This window comes from Lepidochelys kempii, chromosome 26 (genome assembly GCF_965140285.1).
Source record: "Lepidochelys kempii isolate rLepKem1 chromosome 26, rLepKem1.hap1, whole genome shotgun sequence".
Taxonomy (NCBI): domain Eukaryota; kingdom Metazoa; phylum Chordata; order Testudines; family Cheloniidae; genus Lepidochelys; species Lepidochelys kempii.
Window position 1 is genome coordinate 12770921 of NC_136405.1, and position 18393 is coordinate 12789313.

Consider the following 18393-nt stretch of genomic DNA (forward strand, 5'->3'; position numbering starts at 1 on the left):
CCAGGGCTTTGTCAAGCCTGACCTTAAAAACTTCTAAGGAAAGAGATTCCACCACCTCCCTAGGTAATGCATTGCAGTGTTTCACCACCCTCCTAGTGAAAAAGTTTTTCCTAATATCCAACCTAAACCTCCCCCACTGCAACTTGAGACCATTACTCCTTGTCCTGTCCTCTTCCACCACTGAGAATAGTCTAGAACCATCCTCTCTGGAACCACCTCTCAGGTAGTTGAAAGCAGCTATCAAATCCCCCCTCATTCTTCTCTTCTGCAGACTAAACAATCCCAGTTCCCTCAGCCTCTCCTCATAAGTCATGTGTTCCAGACCCCTAATCATTTTTGTTGCCCTTCGCTGGACTCTCTCCAATTTATCCACATCCTTCTCGTAGTGTGGGGCCCAAAACTGGACACAGTACTCCAGATGAGGCCTCACCAATGTCAAATAGAGGGGGGCGATCACGTCCCTCGATCTGCTCGCTATGCCCCTACTTATACATCCCAAAATGCCATTGGCCTTCTTGGCACAAGGGCACACTGCTGACTCATATCCAGCTTCTCGTCCACCGTCATCCCTAGGTCCTTTTCCGCAGAACTGCTGCCTAGCCATTCGGTCCCTAGTCTGTAGCTGTGCATTGGGTTCTTCCGTCCTAAGTGCAGGACCCTGCATTTATCCTTATTGAACCTCATCAGATTTCTTTTGGCCCAATCCTCCAATTTGTCTAGGTCCCTCTGTATCCTATCCCTGCCCTTCAGCGTATCTACCACTCCTCCCAGTTTAGTATCATCCGCAAATTTGCTGAGAGTGCAATCCACACCATCCTCCAGATCATTTATGAAGATATTGAACAAAACCGACCCCAGGACCAACCCCTGGGGCACTCCACTTGACACCGGCTGCCAACTAGACATGGAGCCATTGATCGCTACCCGTTGAGCCCGACAATCTAGCCAACTTTCTACCCACCTTATAGTGCATTCATCCAGCCCATACTTCTTTAACTTGCTGACAAGAATACTATGGGAGACCGTGTCAAAAGCTTTGCTAAAGTCAAGAAACAATACATCCACTGCTTTCCCTTCATCCACAGAACCAGTAATCTCATCATAGAAGGCGATTAGATTAGTCAGGCATGACCTTCCCTTGGTGAATCCATGCTGACTGTTCCTGATCACTTTCCTCTCATGTAAGTGCTTCAGGATTGATTCTTTGAGGACCTGCTCCATGATTTTTCCAGGGACTGAGGTGAGGCTGACTGGCCTGTAGTTCCCAGGATCCTCCTTCTTCCCTTTTTTAAAGATTGGCACTACATTAGCCTTTTTCCAGTCATCTGGGACTTCCCCCGTTCGCCACGAGTTTTCAAAGATAATGGCCAATGGCTCTGCAATCACAGCCACCAATTCCTTTAGCACTCTCGGATGCAACTCGTCCGGCCCCGTGGACTTGTGCACGTCCAGCTTTTCAAAATAGTCCCTAACCACCTCTTTCTCCACAGAGGGCTGGCCATCTCTTCCCCATGTTGTGATGCCCAGCGCAGCAGTCTGGGAGCTGACCTTATTCGTGAAGACAGAGGCAAAAAAAGCATTGAGTACATTAGCTTTTTCCACATCCTCTGTCACTAGGTTGCCTCCCTCATTCAGTAAGGGGCCCACACTTTCCTTGGCTTTCTTCTTGTTGCCAACATACCTGAAGAAACCCTTCTTGTTATTCTTGACATCTCTCGCTAGCTGCAGCTCCAGGTGCGATTTGGCCCTCCTGATTTCATTCCTACATGCCCGAGCAATATTTTTATACTCTTCCCTGGTCATATGTCCAACCTTCCACTTCTTGTAAGCTTCTTTTTTATCTTTAAGATCCTCAAGGATTTCACCGTTAAGCCAAGCTGGTCGCCTGCCATATTTACTATTCTTTTGACACATCGGGATGGTTTGTCCCTGTAACCTCAACAGGGATTCCTTGAAATACAGCCAGCTCTCCTGGACTCCTTTCCCCTTCATGTTAGTCCCCCAGGGGATCCTACCCATCCGTTCCCTGAGGGAGTCGAAGTCTGCTTTCCTGAAGTCCAGGGTCCGTATCCTGCTGCTTACCTTTCTTCCCTGTGTCAGGATCCTGAACTCAACCAACTCATGGTCACTGCCTCCCAGATTCCCATCCACTTTTGCTTCCCCTACTAATTCTTCCCGGTTTGTGAGCAGCAGGTCAAGAAAAGCTCCCCCCCTAGTTGGCTCCTCTAGCACTTGCACCAGGAAATTGTCCCCTACGCTTTCCAAAAACTTCCTGGATTGTCTATGCACCGCTGTATTGCTCTCCCAGCAGATATCAGGAAAATTAAAGTACCCATGAGAACCAGGGGTAATTAAGCATTGGAACAATTTACCAAGAGTTGTGGATTTTCCATCAGTGGCCATTTTTAAATCAAGATTAGATGTTTTTCTAAAAGCTCTGGTCTACGAATTATTTTGGGGAACTTCCATGGCGTGAGTTAGGCAGGAAGTCAGACTAGATGATCACAATGGTCTGTTCTGATCTTGGAATCTATTAATGTAGGTCATCGTCCCTATCTTAAAAGGTGAAGCTTGTTTCACTAATGTTTAGCAAGCTGTATGAAATCTTTGGATGACAGGTACTTAGAAGCACAAAGTGTTTTCATCACTATTAGGCTGATTGTGCAATGACTAAGTCCATCAACTTCCTTTATTTTCAGTGGGAACTGGTGTCACTTAGAACGTGGCCCAGCCTGGCAGGATCCAGCCCTGTCCCATCAGCGAGGATCCAAAGAAACTGCATGTGTGTGAGGCATTAGACATTGTTGAGCCTGTTTGGACAACTGATTTAGTTAACTTTTAGTCTGTTTTTGGAAGCAAGCGATTTCCCAAAGCATCTAAGTGAGCTGGCACACAAGTCCCCCTGACTTTCAATGAGACTTGTTCTCCTAACTCACTTGAATAATTTGGAAAATCCCTCCCTAGGGTGGTATTTCATTTTCCTTTGGTCTTCCTGTCTGCACACTAAATTGGCTCTATATGGGTATGTCTACACTGCACACTAAGCCAGGACTCTAATTCAGGTTTGAGCCCAAGCTCCCATCCCCACCTCCTCCCTGCTTCCATCTACACCCAGATCAGTCTGACTCAAGTCATCAGGCACTCAGGCCCTAGAATCTTACTAAGGGGGGGGTGGGTCAGAGCCCAAGTCCCACTGTGACTTGGATCCAATCCCTGTCACTGTGCAGTGTGGACACAGGTCAAGCCACAGACCCAAGTCAGAAGGTCTGTGTCGTGCAGTATGGATGTGTTAGCATGACTGTGAGACCCGGATCCAGCAATTGTAAACCCATGCTTACAATGCAGTGTGGATGCCCCATCATGGGCAGTGTAGACATATCCTAAGTGTTTGGGTTGTTGGCAGAAGCATAATCGCACGGAGCTACGACCCCAGGGCTGGTAGGTGTCTGCTGAATGTGGTTTAACCCTTTGGAGACTGGGCATATGTAATCTACATCCTAAGCATTCGTTTTCTTGCCAGCCTGGATTAAAACACCAGCATTCTACAGGTTAATGTTTCTAATAGATGATATTATTTTTGGTCACTGCTAAGGGAGCCATTTAACTATTTTCCCCAAAGGGTTTTATTCCTTTCTATGATGAACCCTTATTCTGTGGGGCTAGGTGTGTGCCAGAATTTAATGCTCTCCGAGATGCAGGTTACAGAAGGAGTTTGATGGATCTCTGTCCAGACCCTTGAGGCGGCAGGTGTGTTTAACTGGCCTAAAAGTCATCAGCACAATTGACACTAATCAGCCCTCTCGCCAGGAGCCTCAGTAGTGAGACCAAGGAGTGAATAGGCCATGGAGACTGGACTCCCTCTCACCCAGTCGGAGTGGGTTCAGGTGCATTAGCGAGAGAGTGTGGGGAGAAGGTTACAGTGCTACTGGCTGGTCTGTACCCACTCTGGAGATAGAGGGCTTCAGTCTCCAGGGGCAGCCCAGGACTTCACGCGAGCCTTTCCACTGCAGGTTTAAAAGCTGCCGAATTGCAGGCTCTGTTTCCTCTCTCCTTGGGTCAGGAATTCACAGCCTCTTTAGCTGCGGGGAGCCAGCTCCTTCGCTGCGTGAGCACTACCTGCAAATAAAACCTTGGCAAGCCTAAACAGGAAACTTCATCTTCAGAGCCAAGCAGCCATCAAGACAGTGTGGGCTTGGCTCCGGGAGTCTAACATGGGGCGAAAGCTGACTGCGCAAAAAGGCCAAGGGTGAGGCATTGCATGCTAGATTGCCACGCCTGGGATAACGATGCTTGTAAATTACACTTGCTGTGGTGACGGTGTCTAGTCTGTTTAAGGTTGCCAACTTTCTAATCTCAGCAAACCGAACGCTCTAGTTCCACCCCTCCCTGAGGTCCCGCCCCTCGCTCACTACATTCCTCCTCCCTTGGTGGCTCACTCTCCCCCACCCTCACTCCCTTTCACTGGGCTGGGGGAGGGGGTTGGGGTGTGGGAGGAGGTGAGGTCTCTAACGGGGGGTGTGAGCTCTGGGGTGGGGCTAAGGCTGAGGAGTTCAGGGTGCGGGAGGGGGCTCCAGGCTGGGGCAGGTAGTTGGGGTGCGGAAGGGGGTGAGGGCTACAGCTGGGGGTGTGGGCTCTGGGGTGGGGCTGGGGATGAGGGGTATGAGCTCCAGGTTGGGGGGTGGGGCCAAGAGATTCGGAATGTGGGAGGGGGCTGCGGGTTGAGGCAGGGGTTTAAGGTGTGTGTGGGGGGGGATGAGGGCTCTGGCTTGGGACCAGCATTCTGGTCGAAAACTGGACACCTGGTCACACTAAGTCTGTTCAGATTATAAACTGTTTGGGGCAGGGACTACCTTCAGGGTGTGTTTGTACAGCACCTAGCGCAATGGGCCCCTGACCTCACTTGGGGCCTCTAGGTGCAACTGTCACACAAATGATAAAACATAATAGGCCAAAGGTAGCAGGAACTCATGCTTCAGTGCAGGGGTCAGGAAGGAATTTTTCTCATAGAAGATTAGGGTTGGAAGAGCCCTCAGTAGGTCATCGAGTCCAGCCCCCTGCTCAAAGCAGGACCAACCCCAACTAAATCATCCCAGCCAGGGCTTTGTCAAGCTGGGCCTTAAAAACCTCTAAGGATGGGGTGGTGGAATCTCACTCATCTCCGTGAGTACTGCAGCTTGTAAAGGGGCATTAGGGGGTGTCTTCTTCCTTTGAAGCAGTAGTGAGCAGATCGTCATCTGGTGTAAATTCTCACAGAACCATAGGCAGGATACTGGACTGTGTGTTGCGGGGGGGGTGAAGGCACAAGCCTTTTAACTTTGTGATCTGAAGTGAAATCCTGCCTCCGCTCACAAGCGACAATAAATTTGAGCTGCTCACGCTATCGTGTGGCTGCGAGGGGAGGGGACAGTGGGGGAGGGGCCGGGGGCTAGCCTCCCTGGCCAGAAGCTCAAGGGCCGGGCAGGACGGTTCCGCGGTCCAAATGTGGTCTGCGGGCCATAGTTTGCCCACCTCTGCTGTAGTGTGAAAGACACAGGACAGTGATACGTTGTAAATAGTACAGGAGAGCTAAAGCTGACCTATGGTGAGGGTTTATTAACGAATATCTGTAAAGAGTTTTGAGATCAATGGGTGAAAGGAGCTACATTGTGGTAGGAAGAAAAATGTAACAAACCAGGACTTTTTCCTTCCTGAATAATGAATCTCACATTGATGCTCTTTAAAATATTCCTTGAATTTCTCCTAAATAAAGCTCTGCAGTATCTCCTGACTCGGTTCCAGTATAGCGCCCTCCCAGCTTTATGTATTTATTTAAAATACTATTCACTGATTGCCTTTCTCTAGTTTTAACAAGCATCATTTTGTGTTCATGTATCATTTTTCATTCAAAGATCTCCAAGTGCCTTCCAAAGGTGAGTAGCTATTATGGTTGCCCTCTGACAGGAGGGGAACCTGAGGCACCAGAGAGTTTAAGGGCCAGTTTTTTTTTTTCTTTTTAGGGTTGCTTCAGATTGCTCAGCCCGACTTGAGCCCGATTATCAGAGATGTTACACTCCCGCAGCTCTCAGTCTTGGGTGCGCAGCACTTCCTAATGCAGGCCCTGTTGTGTGTCAGGTTTGGCACAGAAAACTGAGGCCTCCAGAGGCCATTTGTGGCTTGCCCAGATCACACATTAAGTCCATGTTCGAGCTGAGACTAGAAACCGCATGTGCTCTAACCAATACATTACACTGTCTCCTTCTCTGGCTGCATTAATGGCCTTTTGTTTGTCAATCAGCCTTCACAGTCCATCATACTACAATAGTAGTACAGGACAATAGCCACCATATTTCTTCAAACACTTTGTGCAAAATCTGGGTGAGGTAACAGTAGCCTGTTGCCTTGCCCTGAATCAGACTTACAGCACCCAGAATCTGTTTCCTTTCTTTGCCGCTAAATGGGCGAATGCTGCTTTACTCTGTTAACCAGGAGGAATCCTGGGTGTCATCCCCCTCAACCTCCCGGCTTCAAGAGCAATGAATCCCAGAATCCTAAATGAGCAGCAAAGCTGCAGTGGGAAAGAATATCTAAATAGTTCTCCCGCTGGGAAAAAAGCATTGAAGTGTGTCAATCTGCCTCCCCTCTGTAGTTTGGATCTCTAATCCAGGTAAATGCCAACCTAAAGGGGAGGAGGAACCACCAGGTATGTATGTCCCTGACCATAGCCTGGATAATCCACAGCTGTTTGCAGTATTTGCAGGCAGAATTAGCATATGCTCTGTTGCTAATTTTTTTTTTTTATAAAAGCCCCTGTTGTCCTCTGTTCTTTCCCTCTGTCCCCACTGCAGTGACATGAGCTAAAATCCAAGTTGTACCAGTTAAAAGCTGCCAGGTTAAGCCCTAGACTGACTAATCCATGAGAATTCGTGGAGTTGGGTCTCTGCAAACCTGATTTAAAGGAACAGCAGCTTTATTTCCAAAATAAATACAGGCGCGTTGCCGAGAATTACTTGTGCTTAATTGGAGCACGAGTCATATTCTCAGGGAGCCTGCAGAAATCTGCTCTCATTCATTTATTTGTGTTCCTCTTCATGGTGAATGTTAAGAAGCTGATGCAGAACATTAAAAGCAGAAGAGTTTTGTTTTTGTTTTTTAAAAGGGAGAGAGCGTTGTCTAGTGATTGGAGCAGGAAGCCCGGACTCTGGAGTTCCTTTCTCAGGTCTAGTAGAAGAGCATGGTCTAATAGTTGGAGAAGGGTCTGGAAGTCAAGACTTCTATGGTCTGTTCCCAGATCTCGGAAGGGATTGTGGGTCTAGAGGTTGGAGCAGTGGACGGGGAGGGAGAGCTCCTAAGTTCTTTTCTGCCACTGAGAGTGACGTCAGGTTAGCTCAGCATCCCAGTTTAGTCACTGAAAAATGGTCTAATCGCCCCAATAGAGTTAATTAACAAATGTCTCAAAAGCGCTTTAATCACCTTGAATGGTGGAGGTGTGTTATAAATGCTACATAACCGGGCATGAAACTGCTTAGTCAGCATGCTGCATCCTCTCATTTGCCATTTCACATTTTCCTGATGCTGAAATCCTTCACACACATAACGCAGCCAAAATGTAATTAACCCATCCCTGAAATGAATAGAGCAGGTCAAGGTTTTGGGAACTCTGATCACTATCAAGCTGATTAAATGAATTTTCCAGTGTCCTACCGCGACAGATGTACCAGGCCTTTTTTGCCCCCAATGCAGCATCACCACCCTAACACGCTCCACCCAAAGGAAAACCGTTGGCTGGGAAAGAGGGGCAATGAGTTAGAACTCAGAACACTGCCATTCAGGTTCTGGTACCTGCCGAACCAACAAGACTTGGTCCTCCAGGGGCTAGAAGAGGAGTGGGAGGAGTTATTAGCCAATCAGGACCCACCAGGCGATATAAGAAGGCTTGCTTGCTTCTTTGTAGGGGGCAGTGCTGGATGAAGCTGGGAGAGGAGGGGAGCTCCCCAAGCCCTAACCCAGAACTCCAGGCCCTCAGAACCTAACCATCTAACTGCACCTTCAGCTGAAGGGGTCCAATAAACTAGTGGTTTTGTCTTGAAGTTTAAGGGCTCAGGTGACCAATTTTGGGGGTTGAACATTAATTGTTAAAGGATGAGCAAAGAGCTCATCAGACACCTTGCTCCAGGCACGCTGGGACACCGTCCTTTTAGTATTTGTTCGCTGTATGCATAAGCACATTATTAGTTCATAGATGCACATGGCACTTCACCAATAAAATGCTTTCCCTGCCTTGAAGACTTTACAATCAATTTTTTTTCATAGCAACATAAGTATTATGTTGAGAGAGAAAGAGGAGGGGGGAGGGCCTGATCCCAGCAGTGAGATTTACCAACCCAGCAGGTTCTGTTCCTCTTTCAGATGATGTGACTTTAGGCAAATAACTTAACCTCTCTGCCTCCACTTCCTCATCTGTAGTATGCAGACATACATTACAGAGATGGTCCGAGGGTGAATTGGTGAAAGCTCGTAGAGCGCTTGGCAGATGGAAAGTGCTATCTATGTTCATGTGAAGCATTACCTCCCTTTAATAAAAAAGGTCATTTAAAACCATGTGTGAATTGGACTCATGAAAGGAGTGCTTCATATAACATAGCGCTGATAAAGCTCTTGTAAGATTCCTCTAGCTATGAAGCTTTGCCAATGCACCACCACCCTGACCTAGGACTCTTCTAGATATCCCAGCCCTGAACCATGCTCTGCCAATGCCTCTCAGTCCTCAGCTGTTCCAGCCCAGGGCTCCTCCAGGCACCTCCGCTCTTACTCATCCAGATTATTGCTGATAAATATATCTAACTGTAAAATGCACAAAGGCTGTACAGCAGCTGCCCTGTGATAGATCTATTCTGTTCAAGTTCTTACATTGTACCCATCACCTTGGTACCTGATCACCTGATTGGTGCACATTTTGGACAGATGTGCAATTTACAGCCATGCATTTGTACCCTGTACCGATCACACCTGTGGCTTTTGTTGTTTCAGGTGGATAAAGTTCGAAGAAAAGGTGGAAGAAGGAGGGGAGAGATGGAGCAAACCTCATGTGTCAACGTTATCTTTGCACAGCCTGTTTGAACTACGCACGTGTCTACAGACAGGGACGGTGCTACTAGACTTAGACGGCTACTCCCTACCACAGATCATCGGTATTAACCTCTCAAAACAAACAGCGGTGGGGTTTTCTTGAGGTGGTTTCATTGGTGCTCTAGCTTGACCTAGAACTAGAGGAATGTGTCACTCATGGTGGAAGGGAGGGTTAATGGCACATCAAACGGCGCACAATGTAACTGACCGTATCGAGCCTGATTCTCCACTTGTGTAGTCATTCACTTGCGTAAATAGTAAGATAGTGTAATGTAAATAATAAGACAATGTGGGCAAGTGGCTACGGTGATGGACAATAAATTTATTCTGTGTGAGAGGATGTTAGACCACTAGGGTAGGCTTGGGGAGAGTGGAGTTCAGTTCCCTGATCTGCCACAGTCTTCCTGTGTGGCCCTGGGCACTCAGTTAGGCCCAGATTTGTAATGATACGCACTCAGCATTGCAACACCAAACTGATTTAGGAGCCCTTGTCTCATTTTCAAAAGGGATTAGGAGCCAATATCCAAATTATGTAGGCTCCTAAGTGCCTAAATCCCTTTTGAAAATGAGGTTCCTACATCAATTAAGTATTGCAATGCTTAGCGCAGCAATGCCTGAATTCTGTTTAAAAATCGGGGGCCTTAGTCTCTTGGGGCCTCAGTTCCTCATCTGGAAAGTAGGGATAACAGTGCTGCCCCCTCCCACCCCACAGAGGTGTTGAGGCTAAACACGTTAAAGTTTGTGAAGTGGATAAGCCCCGATCCTCAAAGGTACCGAGCTCTCCTGACTTTTATTGAAACCAATGGGAGTTAAATCCCTAAACACCTTCGAGCATCTGGGGGCCAGATACGTACCTAAAGTCGATTATGCACTGTAACTGTAAATCACTACTGCTCTGACATGCTTGCATTTGACTCCCACTTTTCTGTGTTTACACATTTACACCTTTGCAGTCAGGTGCAGTGAGATTCTTTAATACATATCACTCCACTGCAATCCATCCAATATGACATTAGGCAATGAAAGGATGAGGAGGAGGAGGTTGTTGCTAGATTAGTTTCTGTTACCTGGTGGGTCTTACGCAGTGTAACTGTAGCCATGTCAGTCCCCAAATATTAGATAGGATCTCACCGCACCCACCTTGTCTCTCTGGTGGGTCTTATGCTTACGGCTCAAAAAACCCCACACTTGTGTGTCGAGGAAGCTCTGACTAGTGGTTGGAGCTGGGACTCCTGGGTTCTATTCTGAGACCTGTAGGTGTTAGTCAGGCTCTAGTTAATGTTTGTAAAGCATCCTGAGATTATATAAACCTGATAGGTGAAGAAAAGCTGAAAAGAGCAGATGCAGTATTACGTCAAAACTAACAGTGCCTTATGCTGGGTTTCACTTTTTTCATTTTTATTGATGAATGTTAATTTCATTATGCCTTACGTAATATAAGCCAGAGAGAATGTAACTGTTGTCAAGCAGGTTATGTGGTACAGTTGAGAAATGAAAACAAAATTGATTTCTAATCTCTGTGCATCCATTTACTTATTTATTTTTCTCCTTTGATTATATATAGTTACGTACAAACGTCATTACATATAAATACACTAAAAGTTTTTAAAAACCTGACCTGTGAGGAAAGGTTAAAACAACTGGTCGTGTTTAGTCTTGGGAAAAGAAGGCAAGTGGGGAACCAGATAAATCTTCAAATATGTTCATGGCAGCTATAAAGAGGACAGTGATCAGTTGTTCTCCATGTCCACTGAAGTTAGGACATGAAATAATGGGCTTAATCTGCAACAAGAGAAATTTAGGTTAGACATTAGGAAAAACTTTCTAACTCTAGTTAAACTCTGGAATAGGCTTCCAAGAGAGGTTGTGGAATCCCCATCACAGAAGTTTTGAAGAACAGGTTGGACAAACACCCATCAAGGATGGTCTAGGTTTACTTGGTCCTACCTCAGCACAAGTGGCTGGACTTGATGACTTCTCAGTCGTTTCTGTGATTCTGTATACAGCAAGTGACTCATGAACTCAGCGGATTTGCTCTGCAAGTTAATGAGAGAAAGCTCAATACATTTAGAACTCGAGAGCTTCCTTTTTATTGTCCCTTTTCAGAGTATAACTACACTTTTTAAAAGGCAGTGTAGTAGTCAGCCTTTCAAAGTAACAACCCACTGCATATGTTAAAATGTTGGCTCAAATTGCTGCACTGTTACATGCTTAGTGAGGAGCTCGGTAGAGGTTTGCCATTCTTATTTATTCATTAATCATCTCTGTTTGTTTGTTTGTTTGATTTATTATCTCTGGTATGATGTGCCTTTTATGTACTTTTTAATTTAACTTTGTGGGCCTGATTCTAATGTGCCATAATAAGCAACTCTGTAGAAATCAATGGAATTTACACTGGGGTAAAGAGAGGACAGCAGAATTAATTTACAGTATCAGAAGAGCTCACTCTCAGTACATATAAAGGCTGGTCTACCCACAGACCTGCACTGAAATAACAAAAGGAGAGAGTCCAAACTGATTTAGTTATTTCTGTGCAAGTCTGCATATAGATGAAGACCTAAGGCAGCTAAATCAGCATCACCAACCCATTCAAATTAGCTTGGCATAGTAACTGCTTCGAAGGGGTGTGTGTTTGTGTGTGTGTGTATAATATGCACTGCATGCTGGGATGGGTTTTTATCATATAAAAACATCATAGTCCCTTCTGTGAATCGCTGCTGATCTCACTGATGCCCAGATATTGTGGTGATGATGAGCATCTCGGAGAGAGCATATTGCTTGTTTTGACAGTTTAGAGCCAAATCATGTAGCTTTGATTCTTCCCAATGGTGGGAGTTTTCCCTGCCCAAGAAGAACTGCAGGAGTTGGCCTGTTAGGCAGCACGGGCTTGATTCTTCACTACTGTGCTCCTTGTGTGCCATCATTTCACACCTGTGCAAAGTTAATGCAACATCCTGACATATCTGAATGGCTGCATTTTACACAGATACCACACGGGTGTAAATGATGAAAGAAGGTACAGGACAAACAGGGATTGGGCACTACACCTTTAAGAAAAGGAAAGTAATATGGCCCTGGTTCAACACTCCATTCTACAGGCAAAACCCCAGGGGAAGCAAGGATATTAACTGGGATTTTTTTCTGAGTAAAGAATGAGCGTGAACTTGTCTATTATGATCTGAACCCACCATATAGCCTCTACAGACCATCATGTATGATGAGACTTCCTACGATGTCATGGAGCCAATCTGTGACTGCTAGCAGCAAATATCTCCAGTAGCTGGAGATGGGATGCTACATGGGGAGGGCTCTGAGTTACTGCAGAGAATTCCTTCCCAGGTGTCTGGCTGGTGGGTCTCGCCAACATGTCTAACTGATTGTCATATTTGGGGTCAGGAAGGAATTTTCCCCTGCATCAGATTGACAGACTCTGTGGGGGTGGGGGGTGTGGTTCGTCTTCCTCTGCAGCATGGAGCATGGGTCACTTGCAGGTTTAAACTAGTGTAAATGGAGGATTCTCTGTAATTTGACATATTTAAATTATGATTTGAGGACGTCAGTCACTCAGCCAGAGGTGAGGGGTCCGTTACAGGAGTGGGGGGTCAGGTTGTGTGGCCTGCGATGTGCAGGAGGTCAGACTAGATGATCATGATGGTCCCTCATGACCTTAAAGTCTGAGTTTTTGGCATATGATGCAGTTTTAGGGTTTGCAAGGAGGAGCTTTTTTTTTTTTTTTTGCAACAGAACTTTTTATGCCGCAGCCCAGCAAGTCACGCGTGCACTTCCAATGTCCTTCTTTCAGATGATGTTATTGAAAAGCAGATAGAGGATGGTCTGCTCAGGCCGGAGCTGAGAGAGAAAATCAGTTACGTGCTCCTGAGGAAACATCGCCACCAGACCAAGAAGCCGATCCACCGATCCTTGGCAGACATTGGCAAATCGGTCTCATCCACCACAAGTGAGTTCACAAGATTCAGTTCACACATGGCTGTATCCCAAGGTCCTTATTCCTTTTTGTTTGAACCCAGTCTGTTTTGTGATTTCCTGTTTTTAGCCCTTTTAAAGGGGGATTTCTCTGTTTCCAGTCTAGGATATTAACTTGGGTTCAAATGGGAGGCACTTTGGAATCTTGGCTGTAATGACCTTAAGTTGTCCACTCTCTAGACTAACCTAAAGGGCAAACTTAAGGTTTTGCTTCTGCACATCAGATGTAATCTCTGATAGCCTGCTGTCCCGGCATGCATACTTCCATTGACTTCAGCGAGGCATCCATGCCTCTAGGGAGAGCAGTGTAGCAGAACTGAGATTCACCCAACAGCTCAGAGCAGAACTTTGCTCATACTTTAGTGATTTCTAGCCTTGGTGGTTTTGGCTGTGGTTATTACTCCTCATCGATGTTTACACTGTGGGTCTTTTTCCATTAAGGCGAAATAAGTCTTTGGAATGAATATTCACAACATATAGGAAAATACAGGGGCAGATTGTTTACCCACAAAGGAAGTTTTGCCGTTCACTTCAGTGGGTGCTGCGTTGGGCCCATTATTAAATTGCAGGGAAGATTGTTATTGCTGTTGTTCTGGCTGCTATTCTTCTTGTTGCTTCAAGCCTATATCAGTCGTAAGTAGAGCTGGTCAAAAAAAATTTTGACAGAACAGTTTTCCATTGAAAAATGCCATTTAATCTAAATGTTTCATGGGAACGCGTCAATTTCAACAACATTTTCAATGGGAAAAACTAAAAATGCTTTATTTTGACAATGTCAAAAACATTTTGAATCAAAGTTCAGTTTTGTTTTGACTTTTATAGTCTATTAAAATATAGTTTTTAATATATTGTGTGTAGATTATTATGTGTATGTTATAGTTAACAGTTAATGTAATGTAAAAGGCCAAATGGTTTTTGATACTAGCAAGATTTTTTGAAATGCTCATTTTGAGGACATTTTGGGGATTTTTCAGAATGTTGGGATTTCCTGCAAAATGCAGATTCCAGTTCCTGACCAGCTCTAGTGAGGAGTTTTCTATCACAAGACAAGATCCCGCCCTGGCAGCGGCATTGAATTAACATTGGGGAGGTGCTAGGTTTCCGTAAATGCTTGCAATGCAGCTCTATCCTGAACAGTGTCTGTGTTGAAAATGGCCCCTTCTTAATCAAAAGATCTATTCTCTGGGTCTCATGCTGATCTCATTTACACCAGTGTAAATCAGGAGTGGCTCCAGTAAAGTGAATGGATTACACCCACCATGTAAGCACGAGCAAAATCAGGCCTTTTTGTGTGTATTCCCAGCACTGGCAGGTTGCCCAAGGACATTGCTTGCTTGCTCTCCCGAGATGGTTAACAGGTGTAATTGCTACAAGGTACCACACAGCACTTCCTATGCAAGCCTACTGCATTTCTGAGGTAAAAAGGATTACAGAGAAATCATATTAAAAACAATAAAGGAACTTGGACGCTTGCTAATAAGCTTACCAAGCATCACCCGCACCCACTCAGGGATGCTGGCAAGAGTTGTCCTTCAACCCCCAACGCACGGGGATTCCTTTGTGGTCACAAGTTCAGCACAGCTTCAGCTCAGAACAAGCTCCCAGGTTTGTGTGTCCTCAGGAGGCTCAGTCCTTTCAACCCTACCCTAGGGATTGGGGCCCTCCATGGGTTGGGGGTCCAGACCATCCACTGAATCATGCAGAAGGCTGTTTATCCAAACCCCTTTTTTGTCTCTTGGTCCCTGCTGGAGACTCCAGTTTGAATTCATATAAGCCAGGGGGTGGCTTTAAAGGGTTGATAACAGAGGAAGTTATTAGCATCCCCCCCTTCCCTACTAGAGAAAGTACATACAGTGCCACAATAACACACCATTTTTAATACAGTGTGCCCTGAAGGTATTAGTTCTAATTCGATGAGGTTTAATTTAATTTAATGAAGTTTATCTTAATTTCAGAACAGTTCTTCAGGATAATACAGAATATTATCAGTCTGTCACACACCATGCCAAGTTCCATTGTCTTGCTCAGTTTCTTGCCTCAATTATAACCACGGTATCTGAGCATGAGGGCCAGTTGTAAGTAGTAGAGCTTGTATTCACACTGTGTGATGTTCATCCTTGTGCAGAGAGGGCCTGTGCACCAGTCAAATGCCACTTCAGGCCTCAAAATAGGGCTTAAATGGGACTAAGGTAGTGGCATAAGCCTTGCATTGGCCCTCTGCACAGCAAGGAAAATATTAAAAATACCCTGTCAGAAGTAAAGCCGTTCCTTCCTAACAGAAAAATTATTTGGCCTGAGCCAAAAGTGGAAAATGCTGCTGAATTCATTGCCAAACTTGCAGAATATCAAGAGGTGTGTGAAATCTATCCAAGTTAAGCACTGGACAATTAATTTTCACCCATTGCCACCCAAGTTTCAATACCTGAAAATGACAAGCTGTATTCATTGATGGTCACACGTGATCCAAGCTGGCAGCATTTGCTGACAGCCTTATTGTGTACATGTATGTGATCTAAATGCTCTCTCCCTCTCAGATCGCAGTCCTGTCCGGAGCCCAGCAGCAGGGGCCAGCTTCCACCGCTCCACCGAAGATCTTAGAATGAGACAGAACGCAAATTATGGACGTTTACGTAAGTTGAACAACAGCTACTTACTTGTTCAGTGAGGTAGCAGTGTCTAGCAGAACAAACACCTGGTTGAGAGTCTGTAATCCTGAGTTCGAATCCTGGTTATTTCTCTGATTTACATTTGGCAAAGCACATAATCTCTTTGGGCATCGGTTGTAAACAACTATTTCCTAGAGTGAGAAAGCAAGAATGGTCTACTTGAAAATCACTTTTCCATCTGCAAATGTTGCTCGAAGTAAACTCTAAAATTACTATGATTGAAAGAGCTTAGAGAAAGATGGATGCCACTTTATCCCATGGTGATTGTAGTTACAGTGCACTTATGTTGCAATTGCAGCATAGTTACACTGTGGCTACGGTTTTCAATTACAAGTAATTCAGATAACCGGAAGGGGAACTGCATTACAGACTCCCTTATGGTTACACCTCTGGGTGTTCATTTTATTGCATTGCTTTTTGGAGCCCAGGTGTGTTTACCTACATTTCAATTACACTGCAGTTATCCTGAGCCTTGTAGTTCTCCTTCCATTTTTATGCATTGGTGGCAATTCTAGGTATCAAAAAGCATAGCTCCAGTGTATTGCCAGGTAGAACTTATTGCAAAGTGTCAGCTGAAAATTAAAGGTTTTTAAAATTACAAATAATTGCTTTGCAACAAGCCCTGTGCAAGGAGCATAGTTACACTGCTTCAGGATCCATGTTGTGACTTCATCACAGACTGTGACAGCTGGATAGTTGGTACAGATAACTTCCCCCTCTGTACCTTACAACTCCTTATCCCGCCGCGTAGGGGTGCAGAACAAGTGACAATCTCACCCTGAGATGAATATCTGGGGAGGGGGGGAATGTTTGCGTTTTTCAGCCTGCTCCGATGACTATAGTGGGTGTCATTCATGTTGAAATCGAATTAAACCGAGGCGAAGCCTGAAGGGCTGGATTCACAAAGGCACTTAGGAGTGGTGATGCTGAGCATCGCCAGACCTAATATGTAGGCACCTAGAAAATCACTGTGAATCACAAAACCTGAGTTTGGTGGCCAGGCTCCCTGTACAGTTATTGGGGAGAGGCAGGTGCCTCAGAGTGGGGTTCACAAAAGCCAGCACGCTGGAGGCCAGGTGCCAGTTAAGCTAGCCAATGGGAGATGCCAAGGATGCAAGAAGCCAGGGTGCAGGGTGGGCAGGGGAAGGTGGCTCATCAACAGCAGGGAGACTGGGGGTCTCATTTCCCAGGCGAGTGCTGCAGCCACTAGGCTACCGAGTCATTCTCGTCCTTGCACTCTCTGGCCCAATTACTCTTAATTATTTATTCACAGTGGAACCATTTTAATGGGAGAGACTGAGGCAGCCCCACACCAGAATATCTCATAGCTCAGTGGTTAGGACACTCCCCTGAGAGGTGACCGCTCCCACTTCAAGTGGAGGGGGGACTTGAACCAGAGGTCTGCCACATCCCAAGTGAGCAGCCTCACCACGGGGCTAAGACACAAGGGGAGAGGCTCTCCTCCCCTGTTTTGTGTGAGATCGGTAGTTGTATTCAGGGCTCGCCTCCCAGGTAGGGGCCCACAGGTGATTTAGGCGGAGGAACACCTCTTCCGCTGGTTCGTTCATTGCGCTGAGGCTCAGGTGTCCAGATGCCTAGTGTGAGGCTGCAGACCTCAGATACACAGGCACCTAGGGAACTTTTCCTGCAAACATTTAGCTACCTACCGGGCAGCTGAACAGGGCTTTTGTGAATCCCAGGGGCAGGGGGATGATTGTGAGATTAAGGTGCCTAAAGTGGCCGTTCGGTGCCTAAATTCTTGTGTGAATCTCGCCCCAAGTGTTTGTCATGGCTGGGGTGTTGGCCGACACACTGGGGGTGGAATCAGGGACCTCCAAATACAACAGCATGAGCTGCTACAGGATCCCTTTCTGGTGGCTGTATCAGCTCCTATCCTCTGTGGATCACTGTAGCGGGGGACTTGATACTCACATTCACCAGTGGGTTATGCTTAGTCGGGGAAAGCGTTGTTGAGAGGGGTGAGAAATGAGTAAAAACAGAGTAAGGACCTTAGAATTTGGCCATTGATTGCCCCACAACCCTCCGGCAGATGAATACTCCTGTTATGGATGATGGTGGAGTGACACATGAGATATAAAGCTTTGAAGAGAATCGCAAGACGATAGAACAAGAAAACAATCAAAATGCATAGAATAATGGTCATAATTTTTTTAAACTGCTTCAGCCCTGGTCTACATTTAAAATTTAGATCGACCTAGCTGTGTCATGCTCGAGTGTGAAAAATTCACACCGCTGTGTGCATAGCTAGGTTGACCTAACCCCTGATTCTTCCATCAACCTAGCTACCACCACTTGAGGAGGTGGATTAACTACATGGATGGTGAAAACGCTTCTGTTGATGTAGGAAGCATCCTCGCTACAGCAGTACTGCAGTAGACATGCCCTCTTGCTCCCATTAGCAATCCCACCATCTTAAAAATGGCAGCTTCAATGAATTGGAGAATTTCATCTGGAAGCTAGCGACCAGCTCTAGAACTTGCTTAGCTCTGAGCTGGTTCTTCTAGTCTGTCTAAGCTGTTCTGTTCAAGCAGTAGGATTTGATTAATGATTTTTTTTTTAATCATTTGGTTCCAAGATCATAATAGGAAGTAATTAAAGGGAGCCTGTCAACTTTAAG

General features: G+C 45.8%; 1 protein-coding gene across 10 annotated transcripts in view; it reads left to right on the forward strand.

Moving 5' to 3' along the window:
• Nucleotides 1-18393, forward strand: part of SLC4A5 (solute carrier family 4 member 5) — a 126911-nt gene that overhangs the window by 39184 nt on the left and 69334 nt on the right. For all 10 annotated transcript variants that reach the window (XM_073325096.2, XM_073325097.2, XM_073325092.2 and 7 more), the window contains exons 6-8: nucleotides 9007-9167; nucleotides 12908-13063; nucleotides 15624-15719. In XM_073325096.2, the coding sequence (XP_073181197.1) occupies nucleotides 9007-9167; nucleotides 12908-13063; nucleotides 15624-15719 (413 nt within the window). The remainder of the gene's footprint in view (nucleotides 1-9006; nucleotides 9168-12907; nucleotides 13064-15623; nucleotides 15720-18393) is intronic.